We start from the raw sequence: 18,598 nt of genomic DNA on the forward strand, positions 1-18,598 counted from the left end.
GGCTATTTGTTCAGAGCAGCAGCACAGGAACTCTGGTGACGCTGTCTGATTCAAACAGGATCAAATCATCCATTCATACCAGGGCTGCCAATGGGAGAGATATCAAAGCTGCCAGCAGACACGCGTGCACAAAGTGAGGCACTGTGTGTACACACAGCACAGATCAAAAAAAGAATGCTTGATGTGATGGTCTACCTGTGCTGGACATATCTAACTAACTATTGATTTGTGTGTGTGCGTGTGTGTGTAAGTGGCATTTGTGAGCTGTGGAGGCCATGCCGGTTCTGTAGTAGATTCATACATTTTCTTTGAAGGTCTCTCTCTATATCTTTTGGCCCTTTTACCCCTCTGTTACTCGCTCTCGCTCTCTCATTCGGTATCTCCATTCCCCTCTCTTCTCTGCACTCGTCTTCAGCTGAGATCATTTTTCACGCCACCAAACAGCCGCAGGACTCACATCTCCACACTCTGTTTCTGTTTACTTCAACGCTTTGTGAAACACACACATCTTGGGCAAATTGGTTGCAGCAAACACTTTTTCCCAGCCTGCGTGAGTGAGTGAGTGTGTTTGATATCCCCCATTTCCCTCTAAGTCCGCTGTTGATGCACTGATGGTAAATATCAAATCGCCTGCCTGCAGAGGCCACTTACTGACGTAACAGATTCCACCTGGTGTCCCTGCCTCAAATACCTGCAGGCAGATAACCGCACATATGCGACACACTCTCTCTCTCTCTCAGACAAGCACGGATGTAACACAACATGTAGGACAAAGTAACAGCTGCAAAAAGCATATTCAAACATCAACAGACGCAGGGATACAGGAGTACAAAGACAGACACAAACACAAAGGGGCAAACAAGATAGAGAAGGAAGAAATGAGTATGAGTGCAGGCTAAACATGTATTTCGGGAAGCTCATCGTGCACGCTAATTCCTTTCCTCACCACCTCCACATGGCACAACACGCACCGAGCAGTTCGCCCTCACCCTGCATTTGCTGTAGATTTACCATGGAATGGTATTGAGGCTTTAGGGCAGCAGTCAAGTGCAGTTCATTTAGTTTGTCTCATCACTGTCCATATGTAATTCCTTTATGTTGCTGTGCATTAGGTTTCCTCCTTTAAGATTGATTTAACAGCATCCAGCATTTACATTCCTCCCTGTGGGTTGCCACTTTAGTATGCCTGTCCTTACAGTTAGCTTTCCCTAATTTACATTGACATTTTATACATTTATGTGAGTGCAGCACAGAACAACAAGAGCCACATAAATCAACATGAACCAAGCAGAAAGCTTACATTTCCCTGTAAGTTGGATTCTTCTATTTCGTTAAAGGTTCCTTGGGGAGTTTTCTTGTAAACAACCACATGTATTTACATTGAGTGTTACTCACTAAAACACATTGTGTACCCTAAAGGTGTACTAAACGTGAGAGTGCATTTCTTTCCTTAACAAACATTTGCAAAGCCAATTTACAAATATTAAATTGAGTATTATGTTAACTAGCTGATAACCATTGGAATAGTGTTTACCATGTCACTCGGGTGCATGCTTCAGAAACAAAACAGGGATCCAGTCTCGGAGAAACGGCTCCATAGCCTTATAGAGATCTAAAACTCCATTAATATAAACACACAAAGGAGACATCCATCTATGAATTTGTCCAGTACACATTGTTTATATCACACATTTCCTGCTGTTTCTATCATGTATTGATACAATCATAGAAATATATTTTTTTTCATTCATGAGAAAAAAATTACATGTATTACTGTTTTATTATAATAAAACAGTAATACGAAAAAGAAAAAAGACACAGCTCAGTATCTTCAGATGGGTCTTTAGACCTTTTCAGACATGCACCTCATTTCGTATACATAAATTAAACACGCTGGTCTCAATAAGTGCCTGAGACACTTTTACGTCAATGTCACGACCGCAATCCGAGTAACATTTCAACTTCACGTTCAACATTGCGACTTTAGTCTGAACTGAATGTCGCCATGTTAGCATCATGGCTTCTGCAGCACATGGTTAAATATGCACAGCGAGATGATTAAATGCATGTCTTGGGAAGAGCACAGTCATGTATCACTTCAGTATCATCTCTGATGCACAGAGAGCAATTAAACCAGAACACACTGTAATGAGCCCATTTTAAGTTGCTGAGGATGTTTTTCTCTCGCCAGATAGTCTGTGATGTGTGTCTCCTTGTGCACTGGTGTGCATTAAAAAATAAGCAACAGAATTATTTAATAAATGATGTAATTGATGAGAAAATTGAGGGCAAGTACCCTCATGTCAATAATTGAGTTTAATGATGTTACCTGTGAGACAACAGAAAACACTCCTTTTCCTTCATGTGTCACTTTCTCTGCTTCCTCTCATGCATCAGGTGGCTTTTTTCTGTAATGGTCTGAATAAAGCCATAATCAACATTTATGTCAAAGTCAGCCATGTCAGAGCCAGCATGCATTCAATGTCAGAAAAGAGTTTTATATTTTCAGTAACTGACTGCAGTGCAGCTGCTAGTCTGTCCATCCATAATCTGTGTTCGTATTGGTGTTGCCCTCAGATGGAGAGTATCACCTTGATGTATGCACTGATCACACTCAGAGGTCACTGATAATGATCAAAACTATTTCCACAGAGAGGCAGGGAGAGACGTTGTCTATACGCCCGTCCCTTCAACCCTCCGTCTCCATGCTTCATGGCTTCAATTACTCGGTGTGACAGCATTAATAATGCAGCGGCCCCCTGCCCTGGCCTGGAGCGCGATGTATGCCTGTGTGCGCATTTTGACATTAAAGGAAGAGGCCAAGGGTTCTTCTGAATGATCAAATAAGAGCAGCTGCAATGCAGAGGCTGAAATGGCAGTGTCTTATACTCTGGACACCGAAATGAGTTTAATCATGAAATCATCTGAAACGTGCATTCCACTAACATATATCCCAATGTGATCGTTGTACTCGGCTCGCATTACTATCCAGCATTTCTATTTTTAATAGTGGTTAAAACTGTTTTGCATGTGATGTTTTTGCATCAAGCTCCTCTGTTACAGTTGAGGGATGTTTTATCCTAATGAGGCTTACATGGGTAATTATAAGGCTGGATACAATGTACCGTAGATGAAATGATAATATGATAATCCAACCCCATGGTGAAATGGCTTCAAGGCCAGACATGTGTCCCCTCACACCATGGTGGTATTGTGATCCGTACTGTAAGTCATGCAGGATGGAGTTGACTGTCACTGGGGCAGTCGGCTGATGAATGGCGCTGTATTTCGTCTATATGGCGTTCATCTCCACATGCAACCTGTTATCCTCGCACCATCACCCTTGTCCAATATACAGTTCTCATATGATCTCTAGCCTGATTATACAGTAGCCATCGATACATGACCGTTACTGTCTGACATGCATCATTTACATCAAGCATACACGCTGGCTCTTTAAATATTTTGGATTTATAACACTGCCATAGATACCCATTCAACAGAAGCACTGCAAAAACCCTCTCGCTGACCTTTAAAAGTGTGTCACATTTTTCTCCTGATCATCAAAATTGACTTGACTGTGTAATCTGCAACACTCTACTGTGTTAAGAGACTCTTTGCTGCTGTGAACGCTCTCAACTATAATAATATATATATCAGGTTGTGATGGGATATGAAGACTGTGTGATGTGAAAGAAGTGACAAAGACGTGCAAAAAGGGAGAGATGCAAAAGTCCAAGCCCGGACAAAAGTAGCTATTAGTGTTATTTCAGTCCAAAGTAAAAGGCAGAGGGAAATTTTTCCTCTTCTGTTGCTGAGCCGTTCCCCTCTCAATCCCTCCATCTGTCTCTGTCACCACAAAATCAGGGATTGCACAGAGAAAAACATCATGCTTTAAATGAGAAAGGACGGATGAGTAAGAGGGAGAAGTTACATGTGTGTGTATGTGCATGCATCTTGTGTGTGTGTGTGTGTGGTGTAGTTGTGTGTGTGTGTGTGTGTGTGTGTGTTTTGTGTTTGTGTGTGTGTGTGGGCACACGCGCATGCTTGTGTGTTTTGTTTGTTATCTGTGTGCCGAACATCAATGATTCATCGTCATCCGTCTCCCACGCCCTGTCTGCCAGACCAAGTGTTGTTTGCTCTGCACCAGCGTATGCGAGTCAGGCTCAAGGTAGACGGTCACGTTTACCTTTAGCACCAAAAAAGACAAGATGTCGAAGGGACAATGGTGGTAATAAGAAAATATTGAGCAGAGCGATAATAAACTGTAAACAATCTGAGAGTGATGCAGCTTTTGTGGACTAGTCCAGTGTAATTTACCAAACAAGGTGATGACACGCCACAAGAATAATTACCCCTTCATTTTCAAACCCAATACTCTTGAACACAACACTGTTTCATGTTGAATAATGGCGAGCTTTGACCAGCTCTGAGGCTAGAAACTTGGAATTTCTAGCTGCAAGAGCTTCAATTAAAGACTGAGTGCGGCTGTGCCTTTACACTTTAGCCAGGGGACGACACCGTAAGATGTTAATGTAAAGACATCCCTCACTGGCTTCCCAACATGTGAATGCAGCCACTTTAAAAGGGTAAAGTTAGTCCAAAAAAGGACAAATGCATTGTTGCAGTTTTCAAGCTTTCTGTTTTACTTTAAAACCATCATCAAGGACAGGGTGAAGTGGGGAAGTGTAAAACTATTTGTAAGATAGAACAATGTAAATAAACAACTTAATTTTTGGAGCACTGTTCAGTGAATCTTTAGAACTGCTAATGGAAAAGCTGAAGTCCTGGAACTCTGATCATCCATGAAACACTTCTACTTGAACATTTTAATTTCAGACATTTTAATGGGTGACACGCCACTTTGCAAGAGAGAGAACTTAGAACGTAGACAACAGACCGAACACAGGTAGCGAGAGACAAACTATAACTGAACCATGTTCTTCAAGCTGAATCTGCCAGCCTGTGGCTCCAACAAGGGGGCCAAGCAGCTGGAGGACAGTCAGATGGAAAACTAGGCTCTGGGCACCCATGTGGAGGTGTTGAAGGCTCCCCTCCAGCCTCTCAGGGCAGCATATCGCCTGCCAGAAGGAGAACGTTGGTGAGCTCGCTACCAGGCTAGACCAAAGACCAAACAAGTCACCACCGAGACTGGAGCTGAGTGAGCATTTGCAACAACAAAAAGATGCCGATTAGCAGCAACTTGAGGCAGAGAGAAAGTCTCACACAGCTGTCTTTCTCCAGTTATTCAAAAATAAATTGCATAATGCTTTCCATGCATATGTATTCATAAACACAACACATTTGCATTGTAAACACTAATTTACAGGGAAATGGGAGAGAGAGGCGGGTGATAGATAGATAGATGGATGGATGGATGGATGGATGGATGGATGGATAGATGGATAGATGGATAGATAGATAGATAGATAGATAGATAGATAGATAGATAGATAGATAGATAGATAGATAGATAGATAGATAGATAGATAGATAGATAGATAGATAGATAGATAGATAGATGTTCTATGCAGACATGCAGTGTGACTGGAAACAAGAAAGAAGAGAAAGACCTTGTGAGAAGAGTCTTTTGTTCCTGGCGATTTGTTTCTTGGTTGGTACTGTGTGACTAACTTGATGGGAACTGGATCCAGGATGAGGGCAGCCAGAGGCTGGTACGGGAAGCGGGCCATTCATTGGTTTCCTACTTGGTGGGAATGCAGTGAACTGACTAATTTTATTGGTTCGTTTTTTGGCTTCCTTTCCTCTAAAGAACTGCACTCAAGAGTGGAGGATGTGGCCGTAGGTCACAGAAACACAGACATAATTTAAATAGGAAAGTACTTACAGAAACAAACACAAACTTAAATGTAACAGGAGGTTTGTTGGAGCTTTTTATGTCTTTATCAGAGAAAAACTGAGATCTCTTGGAATTGCCATTATTATTATATTAATGAAATGTCCTGGAAAGATAGAGCCCTACATGCTGCTGTTAGTGGTCAGATTTGTAAAGCCTTGTGTGTCTCTGAATCCTGTGAATGTGAGTTTATATTCCTTATTTGTCCTTGAGTTTCAGACACAAAGCACTGCAGTGATGTAGTCTCCTTCAGGCAATAATATGCATTTAACAAAACATTACATACACTCATTATAATCACTCTTTGACTACATGCAACCTCTGGTGTATAGATTGATAAAGCTCCACTTATGTTATAAATGAAACTAATGCATTCATGGTAAATGTCTTTAAAGTAGCATAAACACAACCTGACACCTTTTTCTGATCTTGATTGTTTTCATCTCTGTCCAGGCAGTAAGCATGTCACAGATAGCTGAATGGATATTTTAGTATTGTATAGGTCACTGCTTGATGTTCAGGAACTACAGAATACACTATATTTTTTTCTGTGAGAAAAAGCGTCCTGGCTTATCACACACACACACACACACACACACACACACACATCACACACACACACACACACACACACACACACACACACACACACACACACACACACAAACACATTCACTCTAACAAAGAGTGACTGCAGGCAAAAATGGCCTACCTGCTTCCCCCATTTGTTCTACTCACATAGATCACATAGACTGTGGCTCTGCTTTGAAAAGAAACGTCTAAAAAATGCCCCATATGCCTCCATGATGCAATCAAAGCAATGACCTTCTTTCTTAACATGCTCATTGTGTTTCCCTGTCCTCCTCTGGCCTCTCTTTCCCCTCCCTCACTCCTGTCCTCAGTCTCTAACAGGTGACAGCAGTATATGTAGTCTAGTATTGTCAGGCAGGTTTCCTCTGCTCCCTAACAGGCTGTTAATACTGACACTTTAGCACATTGGGTTCTGGTAATTTTTTTTCTATTCTCAAAGTGATTTGTGTACAATGTCGGGAGTTTGAATCACGTTAATGACTTAACCCAATCCCACGCTCTCTCATTCCATAGGGTACATCTATGGCTGTCATTTATCCAGCTGAGCTTACTGTATAAAGACTGGTAGTCAGTAACTTGCAAAAGAGCATATCTGCAGAACACAGGTATGGTTGCTGATTGATACATTGCCGGTCAGGATGACAGATCCTCTGATTACCGCGCAATCTCAATCACAACCCTGTATGTGGTGCAATAGAAAACCAATAATAATCTTTTAAAAAGCATTTTTGTAATCTCTAAAATCCTGTTATTTCATCTTATTTGTATTTCCTGTACCAGGTGTTAAGAGGATAAACCTGTGTTCCCACTCCTACAGTGACCTAAAAAAAAAGCCAGTGATGCCACCTTATTGAGATTGAATTACCATCACGTTCTTTGTAGTTCTCACGAGACATTTAACAAATCAATTTTGTGTACAGACATTTGCCTCTTTCAGCCCCTTATCTTATTGGCTCTTCATGATTTTGACTGCACATAATTGCCCAGATAAAGGATGCAGGGAGCTGCTGTTTTCATTATCCACACAGAATAGCCAGCTGGAGAAAGACTTGAGTGGTGGAAGCGTAACCGCAGTCTATTCTGTCGCTAGACTTTCCACATTGCTGAGCTGCTGCAGAGCTCTGCCTCTCTGCATGCTCTCTTTAAAATCCCATGTGGTGCTCTGGCTGGGCAGAAGCAGGAGGCTGAGAGGAGATTATCTTCCCATATGCTCTATATACATGTGAATACACTGCACCTTGAGAAACTCTGCTGGTGCAGCTCTGTCATTTCATTGGGAGTATGATTTGGACTTTGTGGAGTGTTTCAAAGTGACCTATATCTGATATCGTTTTGAACAGACCTCCATGCTAAAATGACCCGTATGTACAGCTGAACAACAACAAATGATGTGACATCTGGCCAGCTCTTATTGGAGACAAAATGCTGGATTATTCTACTGTATTAATATCTCTAATTCTATTCTATTCCATGCAGGGGGACAGTAGAAACAATACAAATTGTGCTATCTGGTAATTCAGACTGCAGGCACATGGACACTTTAGACATTTTAAACCATGAATTAAGTCAAATCATGAATGAAAAGTCTTTTAAATGTATGATTGATGAGTCATTACGAACTGTAAACATTATATATACTGAGTAGCATTCTTGGATTTAAGTTATCTGACTCTCAAAGATATACTTTTGGACATGATAGGACCAAAATGCTTCGTAAAATGCTACTTCAGGGTAAGATGGCATTCATCTTCTGCTCTACAGTGGATAAAGTGGGAATTTCAGTTGTGTCAGGACCCAGTGGTACACGTATAACGAGTAGGTCAATAACCTAAAAGAGGATATAGTGTTGACACATTTCTATAAGACTCATCACATTTAGGCACCTTAGAATATGAGATTCAGTGGACAAAACATTTATTGAAATCTAATCCTACTTTTCATTGACTAACTGATTGAGAATCAGTATTTGTAATTAACTTTGGTCCCTCTCATGCTCTGACTGAGAGCACTTTGTCCCAATGTAGCTCATCTCCCATACTGTGCTACGGGCTCTCCCACATGCCGACACATTCATCTGTTACACCCTGCATGCTGAAGGTCTGAAGAAAGAGCTGGCTGATGCAGAGGAGGAGAGAAACCGGGGAGAAGACAGAGAGCGTGGGGGAGAGTAGTTGACATCTTTCGGTCTGGAAAGAAAGCGCTGTAGGAGGAAGGAATGGCAGAGTAAATTGCCTGACCGTTGCCTGCAGCTGTGCTGCTCCTAAATTTAGACTTTTTAAAGACACAGGTAAGTGAAGCAGAATACCCTGCCGTCAACCTGCAGTAGCTGTCCAGGTCAAATGCTGCAGTGTACCTGAAACACAATCAAAATGGTGCAAATTTAAACCGCTGTGCGGAATGCAAATGTGTCTCCAGTGTGTTCATATAATGACCCTCTGCTGTACATCAGAGAGTTTGCCAAACGCTGGGTTAGAATGGAAGAATATCAAGAGAACCAGTCAGGGTTTTCTCTAGAGCCTGCTTCTACGGGCATTCGCTGTAAAATCACACACCCTCTCTCAAAACAAAAGTCCTCCTCTCAAATTCATTGATCTTCTAAATCAGCTGCATGCAACATGTTGCAGGTATTTGAGCGCACAAGACAAGAAGGTAGAAAATAAGAAAAGAGACACAATAACATCTCTAACCATCTTTGTATGCAGAATGAGATCTTTTTGATATTTCCCTTTTTGCCCATCTGAATGTCAATCACAGAGGTGCATGCATGTGACCAGCATTCCAGCTGCTTCATGGAAAGGTTATGCAGGACTCCTGCTGTGAGAGAGTTGTTCTCCTGGCTGTTGCTAACCTGACACTGTTTTAAATCGACAGGTTGGAACGGCTGTGCCCAGGTTTGCTGAAAATCTCATGGGCTTTTTAGCAGTTGACCCATGACCTTGTCCTCTGTCCTTCAGCCTGTTCTGCCAGTACTGAATATATTTCAAAGGACTGTTTTTAGTGCTGTAGTGTGGCAGCACAGACAGCATAGTGCAAAGAGAATATCTGCAATGTATATGCAAAACAATCACAAACACAGGACTTTCGTCCAGGAGACCGTTTTTTGTATTTACATGGAGTAAATCATTTCTGTATGCCTGAGGGTCTTGTAGTAACAGTGACACGTCATCTGCATGAAGACTAATTATGTTCTGCTTGGTGGATGTTTGTATGCCCTTGTATGTTTAGATGATTTGAAGCAGTGCATATTGCAAAAAGTAAGGAAAAATTAGAGCATCTTGCCGTGTCGTCCTATTGGTGGTGATGGTCGTAGGTGATGTGTATAGAGTCTCCCTAATAATGATTCACCAAACCTAAATATGTGTTCTTTTTGGAATGAGTCTAGGTTGCTGATTGTCTTAATTTAATAATACTTTCATTTAATACTTTTAGTACTGCAAAATGTGTGCAGAAAAGTATTTGTGGAAAATGAGAGTTCATAAAGAAAGCAAGGCAAGACTGTACTAGATATCCTAACTCCACCCATTGAGACCCCACAACTCGAGGGCTTTTACTACACGAACATCAGACGCTTTGATCTAACCCTAGAGCTGAGAACAATCTAATTTGTTGTCTTGTTTTCTTCTTCTAAAAACAATAAGAGTCACTCTGCAAGTCTTCAGAAGATTGTATTTGATGTTCTGTTAAAGTCAACCCCACTCGTCTTTCTTCTCCCTGAGCTCCCCTCTCTACAGAAGCCTCAACAGAAGCTGAACCAATTCATTAGGAGGCTCAGAAAGTCAATTATGCTAATGATTTCTTTTGCCAGGGGAGGTGGAAACTCGGCAAAACCAGATACATTTTATTGCACTTCCACATAAATTATTCTATATATTTTATTTAGACCTCTATTAAATGTGCAAATCGATCTCCTGAAGTATAGAAGGCAAACAGTCTGAAGAGGAGAGGAGAGGAGAGGAGAGGATGAGAAAAGAGGTGTTGGTTTCTAGCAGTCAAACTAAGGCAAAGTGATGATGGAGAAAGGGTAAACCCAGTGCCAGGAGACCATCAACAGGAATCCCTCTTACTTATTCATGCAGCAACCAAGCATCAGGGAATCTCCCAGCCTCATTATGAAATATGTGTTGCAAAAGCTCACACAGCAGTGCAGCTCTTGCTTGAAAGCCTTTGCTTATCCACTACACTCTCCTCCCTACTTTCTATCTTTTTTAGATCAGATCACTCTTGGGAAGCAATGTCATGCTTCATTCATCCAGACGCCTCTCCCACTGTCCTAAATCCCTCTCCTTTTTCTCTGAAAGGGAAAGCTTGGCTAATTTCAACAAGTTTGTGTAGCTGGCACAGACGGGAGCAGATGCCCGAGTTTACATTTGCATTTACTTATTATCTATTTTTGTACCAAAAGGGTGTTTAAAGCACAGAACTGAGAGCGAGCATTGAACTACTGTGCAAGCATTTTAATTAAATATGCAAAAATAAACATTTCCTGGGACATTTTATACTGCTGTACAAAACACAGGGATCACATTGGTGTAATATATTAATGGATTATCTAACACCTTTTAAAGCAAAACCCAAAGTATGCATGAGAGCTGTCTACCGGCTAAATGGCTGACGCATTCTCTGCCAGCTCCGGCCGTCTTAATTTGTTCTTTTATATCGGCATCTCTATCATAGGCAACCAAAAATGTCCTCTTGCAGTGTGAGCAGAATGCATCATTTTCATTGTTAACGAAGGAAGGAGTGAGCCTCCTGCAGCTTTCTCTTCGGCGTGACAGCTAGCCTCTAGCGTACCGACAGGTTCTGTCGCATAGTGTCATAGCAACAGCCTTGACAGCAACACTGTGATTGATTGATACACATACAGACACATAAGTGTTGAATTCAGACATGTGGTGAGTTGTTTGTTTGAGTTAGATAATAATGATTGGGACAGAACATGAAAAACCGGGACATATGATTGTTTTACAGATATTTGTCAAGACTTGGGATATCCAGCTTGAAACTGGGACAATCCTGGACAACGCCCGTTATACTTAGTTGTCCTTTTAGCTGACAAAATCCACAGTCACTGGCTAGAAAAGATTAGCTTGCTTCTGTCTACCTTTGATCTAAATCAAGCACCCGGTGTTTAAAAAATTACAACCAATTCTGAGAAAACGACTGTTCACCCCTATAATAGGGTGTTCAAACAGTCACGTTTGAACATGCATGCTACTCAGGAATACAGCTTAATTTGAAGTGAACTAAGATTCCTCTCAGATAAAAGTATCTCCACCGTATACTTGCAGCCCTCCTCTGTGCTTGAATATCACGTTGCAGTTCAATGGTGGATCGTGGTCGCTCCAGCTCATTTCAGAGTACAGGTGCAATCTATTAGTATTTCTGCCTCGTATGCCACTTGGACCCTGCGTTTCTCTTCCAGATTCATTTCAGTGCCTTTTTCCTCGGGCCCAGAGACAGATAAAGAGTCGGGCTTCTTCACTGGAGCTTGGCGGCCACCATTAGAGTGACTAGACTGGGTTGACCCGTGGCATGAAATTAAGAAGCTGAGGCCCATTGAGCAGCCCAGCTGATGAGACCGAGGATAATGAATCCACTAAGAAAGAGGAAGAGAGGGAACGAAGGAGGGAGGTTAAGAAGAAGGGGGAGGAATGGATGTGGCAGCCTCAGGGGTACTCAGGATCCCTTTATTAGCATGGATATGTTCACCCTCACCTTCAACACCATTCTTTTCATTGAATACAAGCATCAACATGCAAGTGGGATTAACTCAAAATAAACTACAGTGCCCGTGTTCATCGTAATAAAGGAACATGTCACTGTGGTGAAGTTAACTGATGTTTTTAATGTTAGGGGGTCTATGGCACAGAAGAATAACAACTATATCAGGCTTTGGCCTCACCTGTTTGTGGGATAGTAGATTTTTGTTTTTTCAAGGGATTTGTTAATTATAAGAGAATATAATATCAGCCTTATTTTTTGAAGGTGTTATTGCTAATGTTTCGACCAAACTTAGTGTTTTTCAAATACTGTACCCATGGGAAGACAATAACAAATGTCAATTTACCTGGTTATATCCATGTGTAAATACAAGTAATTAAATACAAACACATAATTCAAAACTTTAAAACTTTATTTCATACACAAAATGTCTAGACAAAGAATACACATATAGATAACAGACTCAATACCACTCAATAGTTGCTGTCATGAATACGGTATCTGAGGACAAAACTGTGTTCATGAATAGTGTGTAGATAAATTGTGTGTGTTTCTGTGGTTCTGTCTCCTTACACAGTAAATCTGTATGTGTGTTGTTTGTGTTGTTCACTATTTTGTCAGTGGTGTGAAAAAATAAAAGGAGAGCGAGAGGGACCGAGTGATTAAACAAAAAGTTGGCTGAGATTCATGCAATCTGACGCATTTTTCTAAGGGCTTTTCATAACCCTCTCCGTTTAGAATTACTGCTTTATGTAATCATCTGCTCTGTCCTGAGGTCTGACTGGTTGGCATTCAAGCGGCAACTCATGATATGAGGAAAAGCCTGGAAAATGATGTGACATCCCATTTGAAAACCTATGCATTAACTGCTGTCATACTCATTACAACACACAGCATGGATGCTGGACAAAATGACTGCAAACAAATACTTTTCCTATCTTCAATACAGCCTCCACAGAGAGAGGTGCTACTGAATCTTCTTAAAAAGAAAAATGATTTGCTTTAAATTAAAGAGCAGAGCTTTAAATATGACACTCTGACAGCAAACACAACCTGGTGTATACACAATAACACAAAACCACAGTCCTGCCTGAGAATTTTTTTAATTTAATTGTATTCTTACAAAATCCTTCTCTTTATTAAAATCATTGAAAAAGTCTAAAAGGTCTGGTTATCTACATTTTAGTCAATTTGAAGACACTCGACACTCGAGCAGATTTTAATGAAAGTCTTGGCTTGAAGTCAAAGTTTGAATCCTGGTGTTATTATAATAAAATGTGATTCCTGCCAGTGTCTTGGCCATCTGTTCTTTTTTGACTTCATATCATGTTTTCTTTCTTCCCTCCTCCCCTCCGTCTTTCTTTCTTGTCCGCAGGGTTTTAAGGACACAGTCACTTGAATGGTATTATAACAACGTGAAGAGTCGCTTCAAGAGGTTCGGCAGCGCCAAGGTTTTGAAGACTCTCTATAGAAAGCACATTATAGAGAGAGGAGCGCTCTCTGATCTCCCAGGTAACTTCATCCTCTCACATACCTTTTAATCAGCCATGCATGATCTTTGTTACATTGCCATTCTTTATTTTTTCATAAGTATCGTCTGCATCATTGTGATTGCGGAGCAGCCTTCCTTTTCCTTGCAATGTTGTGTCACGTTGTGGTAAACGCCAGTTTGGCCAGAGACGTAATATAACTTCCTCGAACCACTTAATTTGAGATGCCGGGTTCTGGTCGTTGTAAACACACACAAGCACACTTGATTGCTCATTAGCTCGCTTTGATAAATGATCACTCACTATGTTTCACACATTTTGTTCCCTCTCTGACTGATTTAATTACAGATCTTAAGATTTTCCCCACAGTCAAACACACTCATTTACTCACACACATCTGGGTTATGTTGGGTGGGCTATTGTTAAGTGGAACTCTTTGTGGTTTCACCTCTCTTTACCCTTTTAATTGATTTGATCGCAATGTGGTTACATTTATTTGAGGAAACCACAGTCTTCCATGGCTGCGGTTAAATTTAGAAAATACTAAATTTTCTGTGTTTGAGTAGTAAGGCAGTGTCGGTATCTGTGTGTGTGTGTGTGTGAGTGTGTCAGTGATGGTGGTGACAGACTACGGGTGAGCTGCCCTGCGGAATCGTCCCGCCAGTGAAGCCCTGGGGGGGCTCGGGCCACTTTAGCATCCTTAGTGAATTGTTCCTGTGCAGGACAGCACCAGGGCAGCTTCTATCCAGCCTCCCGCGCTCCAGATAACATAGTTTTGACCTTACTGCAACATGATCGGTCTGTTGCTGACTACAGGGCATCATTTCAAAGCCTGGTACATGGGATTAAATAGATGAAGTGAGCCCAGAGGGGACAAATCAGGTCAGACTTGAGGCGGAACTATATGTGATTGAGATGAGGGGATGTTTAGGAATACACCATGACCACAACTGAAGTGTATTTTGTGTGTAATGTATAAAGGGAGTTTCTGGGCCTGAGTGATAAGGACAACAAAACTGTTGTCATTATTATATATTATTATATAATCTGCCTCTTTGCAACCCACACGGTAGAGATTCCAGCTACAATATAACTAGTTGGCAGACAGCTCGTCTAGCCATTGTGAAATATGTCATGTCTTTCCCGGATAAAATAGCTAGATGGCTCACTGGAAATCTAAAATATACTGGTCAGAAAGAAGCTTACAATTATTTAGCTTAATGACATATGTTTGTTTAGTTCACATCTGTATTGTCCCAATAATTAACTTTTCAGCGAGTCAGCATGAAAACAGGAAAACAACACATAAACACAATAAAAACATTAATACAAGTGAAGATATTAAGAGTGAAGACAATACATAAAACTATGCAATGTTCATGTGATATAAGCAAGTGAAACTGCAAAAATAAGAGTAGAGATAACCATTGAGGTGGATTTAATAATACTGTTTTATAGCTAAACTGTATGAGTTATGGTATATAGTCTGTTGTGTAAGAAAGCCCAAACTAAAGACAAAAAAGACATTAATGGCTCAATTGCTTTTTTACTGTTAATTTACTATCCTGACATAATTGGACTCTAAGAAGAAAGCTTTCCCGGTACAATTAGGATTTTTGTTGTGATCATAGCTTCTACTGTGGTGTATGATTCTTCTTTTAAACCTGCAGTTTTCAGATTTATTTCCTCACTTTACTCCTCCTAATCATCTATCCCTCTCCACTCTTACTAGCTCTCTCCTCTCCTCTCCTCTCCTCTCCTCTCCTCTCCTCTCCTCTCCTCTCTTACATCATCTGGGGTGGAGGAGGAAGGATTAAGCGACTCGGCTGCTGGTCTCCCAGCTCACATGAGCCCAACAGATTAAACCGCTTCCAATTCTCAAATACTCACAACGCCGCACCCACTAACTGGCTAGCTGACTTGCCATATGATTATGGATATACTGTGGTGTGTGCATGTGTGTGTGTGTGTGTGTTGCTTGTCAGTATCTGAATGTAAAAGCAGATATTGTTGGCTTATATAGGAAAGACTTTAAGATTTATTGTCTGGCATAGATCCCCTTCCCCCCTGAGTTATAGTATACTATTGTTTCTGTTTTATGTATTTTTGTGTGTGTTTACATGGGAATATCTTATTTTTCTTTATCCTTTAACCACCCCCATCCCTGTTATATATCAGATTGAATTAAAAGGGATTGTAAAAATGTCAAATAAGTCATGGCTAGACCTGCCAAAAATATGATTGGGTTTTGATTTATTTGAAAGAAAATGCCTTTTTAAAAGCTCTTTTGCAGCAAATAATTGGATATGTCAAGTGTTAGAACAAGCTTATAACAGTAAGAGATTATCATGATCTATCCGGAAGTCTGTGCTTTCAATTGAACTGAATATAATTGGAAGATTTTACTTCAGAAAGTAAATCAGCGCTAGAGTGCAAAGAAATATAAATTAGATAAAGATGTTGCTCATTAACACACTGGTGTTGCAGCATCTCGCTGTGTCTACTTTGCACCAAGAAAAGGAGCTTTTATTATGTAGCCTAAAAGCTCTGCCAGGGTCTTAATGCTGGCCCTCTCTCTTCATGCATTTAGAAAAACAGCTGCAGGAATGTAAAACATTCTCATAAACCGTTTGCCAACCATATGTGAAATATATAGGCTCCCTCTATACGCGTGCTAGTAAAGCTGACTTCTTTCATCATCACCAAGGGGCCAATGCTTGTGAAATCAGTTCTATACGAGTGTGAAATGCCAGATGACATGACAGTCGGTGAGAGAAATATGACTGTTTTACATCTATCATGTCCCCGGAGAGAACGTATGACCTTCAAACCAACAGGAAGACAACAAGGAGGGAGTGCTTTGTACTTTCCTGTCCATCATCTCCATGGAGTAATGCTCCTGTGTGACCTGTTACAAATGCCAAACTGTCTGTGTGTGTGTGTGTGTGTGTGTGTGTGTGTGTGGGGGGGGGGGATGAAAATGGTTTATTCACCATACATTAATAAAACACTGTAGCACTAAACACTCTTAGCCGTGTTACCATGGAGCAGCTTTATAGTGTTTAAGTGAAGAATAAAGTATTTTTTCAAAGTTGTCGGTGTTTGGGTCCTGTCTCTCGGTGGCTACACATGACACTGCTATGAAGTATCAAAAGCATGAATCATGACTCTTTAAATGATTTTTCTGACACTCAAATCTTATTAATTTCTCATAGTTCCATTTTTCTCCTGCCATTTGTGTTTGGTGTCACTTCCCTCCAAATGATTGTGACAGGCTTCCCACCTATCCATTGAGATGACGGTAACTCGAGAAATGTTCACACATATTATCACCTTCAAATATGTGTTCAGAGAGAGAGAGAGAGACAGAGGTCTTTTGAAGCTTGCTTTGGAAGGAAGAGAGTATGTCCTTGTGTATGTTGGATAGAGACTCATACAATTAGATGTTTAATATCAAAATAAAAAAATTACTCTTTCACCAGTGCAGTTTTTAAAAATCTGTTGTCGAGTTGTTATCCATCATGCTGTTTTACCATCACTATTATGCTGTATTTATAACCTAAAGTCAAAGTCTGATATGTGGGCTTCCATTGGAGCTGCTGAAGAGCTTTCCATTCATAAGCAGATTTGTTAAAAAATCAAACCCAAAAATTGCAGAATAAACAAATATAAACTGTTAACTGACGCTGCAACCTTGCAAGTTGGATCATTGTTCAGTGTTAATGTGGTGTGAATGCTGGAAGCATGTTGTCAGGGATGGACTTGGTTTTTCAGAATCAAAGCCCCAGAAAGTATTTTAACATTAACCTAAAGACGTTTTTATTTTGAGTTTTATTCAACTTTCAATTCCCATTCATACTGATGTAATCATAGTATTCAACCCAGTTGATTGAGATTTCCTAATTTGACTTACCCATTTCTCACTTTTCCAACTCATTCAAACTCCTTCAGCTGCCCCATCTCTATTTAAAGTTTGCCATCCACAGATTTCCTTCAAATCTGTTTCTGAAATCTTACTTCGTGCCACTATGCTGAACAAACAGTTGCAAATGCTGAATCTCCAATGTCTATACAAGTTTCTCGTTATGGCGACAATTTGTACTAGCATTGTTTCATAACTGGTTAAATCAAGAATGTAGAATAGGAAGTGAGGATTGTGCTCAATAATTCAACTTGTCAAGCAAGAGTGAGCATTGTGTGCTACACTGCCGATCCACACAAATGAGTGGTCTCAACTTTCAATGACGTAAACAAACACACGGATCTCTTGATTGACTATAGATTTGTACTAATGCAAGGCTTTTTACAGCGCCTTTTAATAGATAACCATACTGTAATAAATACTTCACATACTCACAGGCGTAATGTCACTTTTTAAACCTATTCTGTTGCCAGTGTTCCTTGAGCAGAAAGCTTGGTGACTCAGAGAGAGTTCTGTAGCGATTGAAAGGCAGAATGGTAAACAGGAGCCCACAGCCACTGCTATCAAAAACTACAGGGCTCAGACCACATTGTTGTCAAGAATGTGACTGCAACTCTGTTTGTGTGGTACTGAAAACGATGCACACTCGTCAGCTTGCCTGCATTCATGGACAAATGTGTTTTCAAATGAAGGAGATGTACTGAAAACGCTGACCTTCAGCAGCTACACCGTATTTTGTCTGGTTTGTATTCACAATCACATCTGAATCCCTTCATCATCCTTAGGGGTACTTTGTATTTTTTGGGGGCATTTAGTCTTACATACAGAATGCATATATATTTATATATATATATATATATATAGATATGAGAAACAACCATTGTATTATAATAATATTTTTTTTGTTTTTAATCCTAATATACTTGCATACACTTCTTCACATCTGCTTCACGATGGTGCCATGTCACCCAGTCTGACACTGATCTTTCAATAATTGAGCTCTTTGCTAAATAGCTT

The 18,598-nt window shown here is 40.5% G+C and overlaps 1 protein-coding gene across 1 annotated transcript in view; it reads left to right on the forward strand.

Annotated features, from left to right (window-relative positions):
• The window catches only part of myrip (myosin VIIA and Rab interacting protein), an 80,864-nt gene that overhangs the window by 44,846 nt on the left and 17,420 nt on the right, over positions 1–18,598 (forward strand). Inside the window, 1 exon segment of the mRNA XM_034560406.1 lies at positions 13,545–13,681. Within this exon segment, the coding sequence (XP_034416297.1) occupies positions 13,545–13,681 (137 nt within the window).

Source organism: Cyclopterus lumpus, chromosome 20 (genome assembly GCF_009769545.1).
Source record: "Cyclopterus lumpus isolate fCycLum1 chromosome 20, fCycLum1.pri, whole genome shotgun sequence".
NCBI lineage: Eukaryota > Metazoa > Chordata > Actinopteri > Perciformes > Cyclopteridae > Cyclopterus > Cyclopterus lumpus.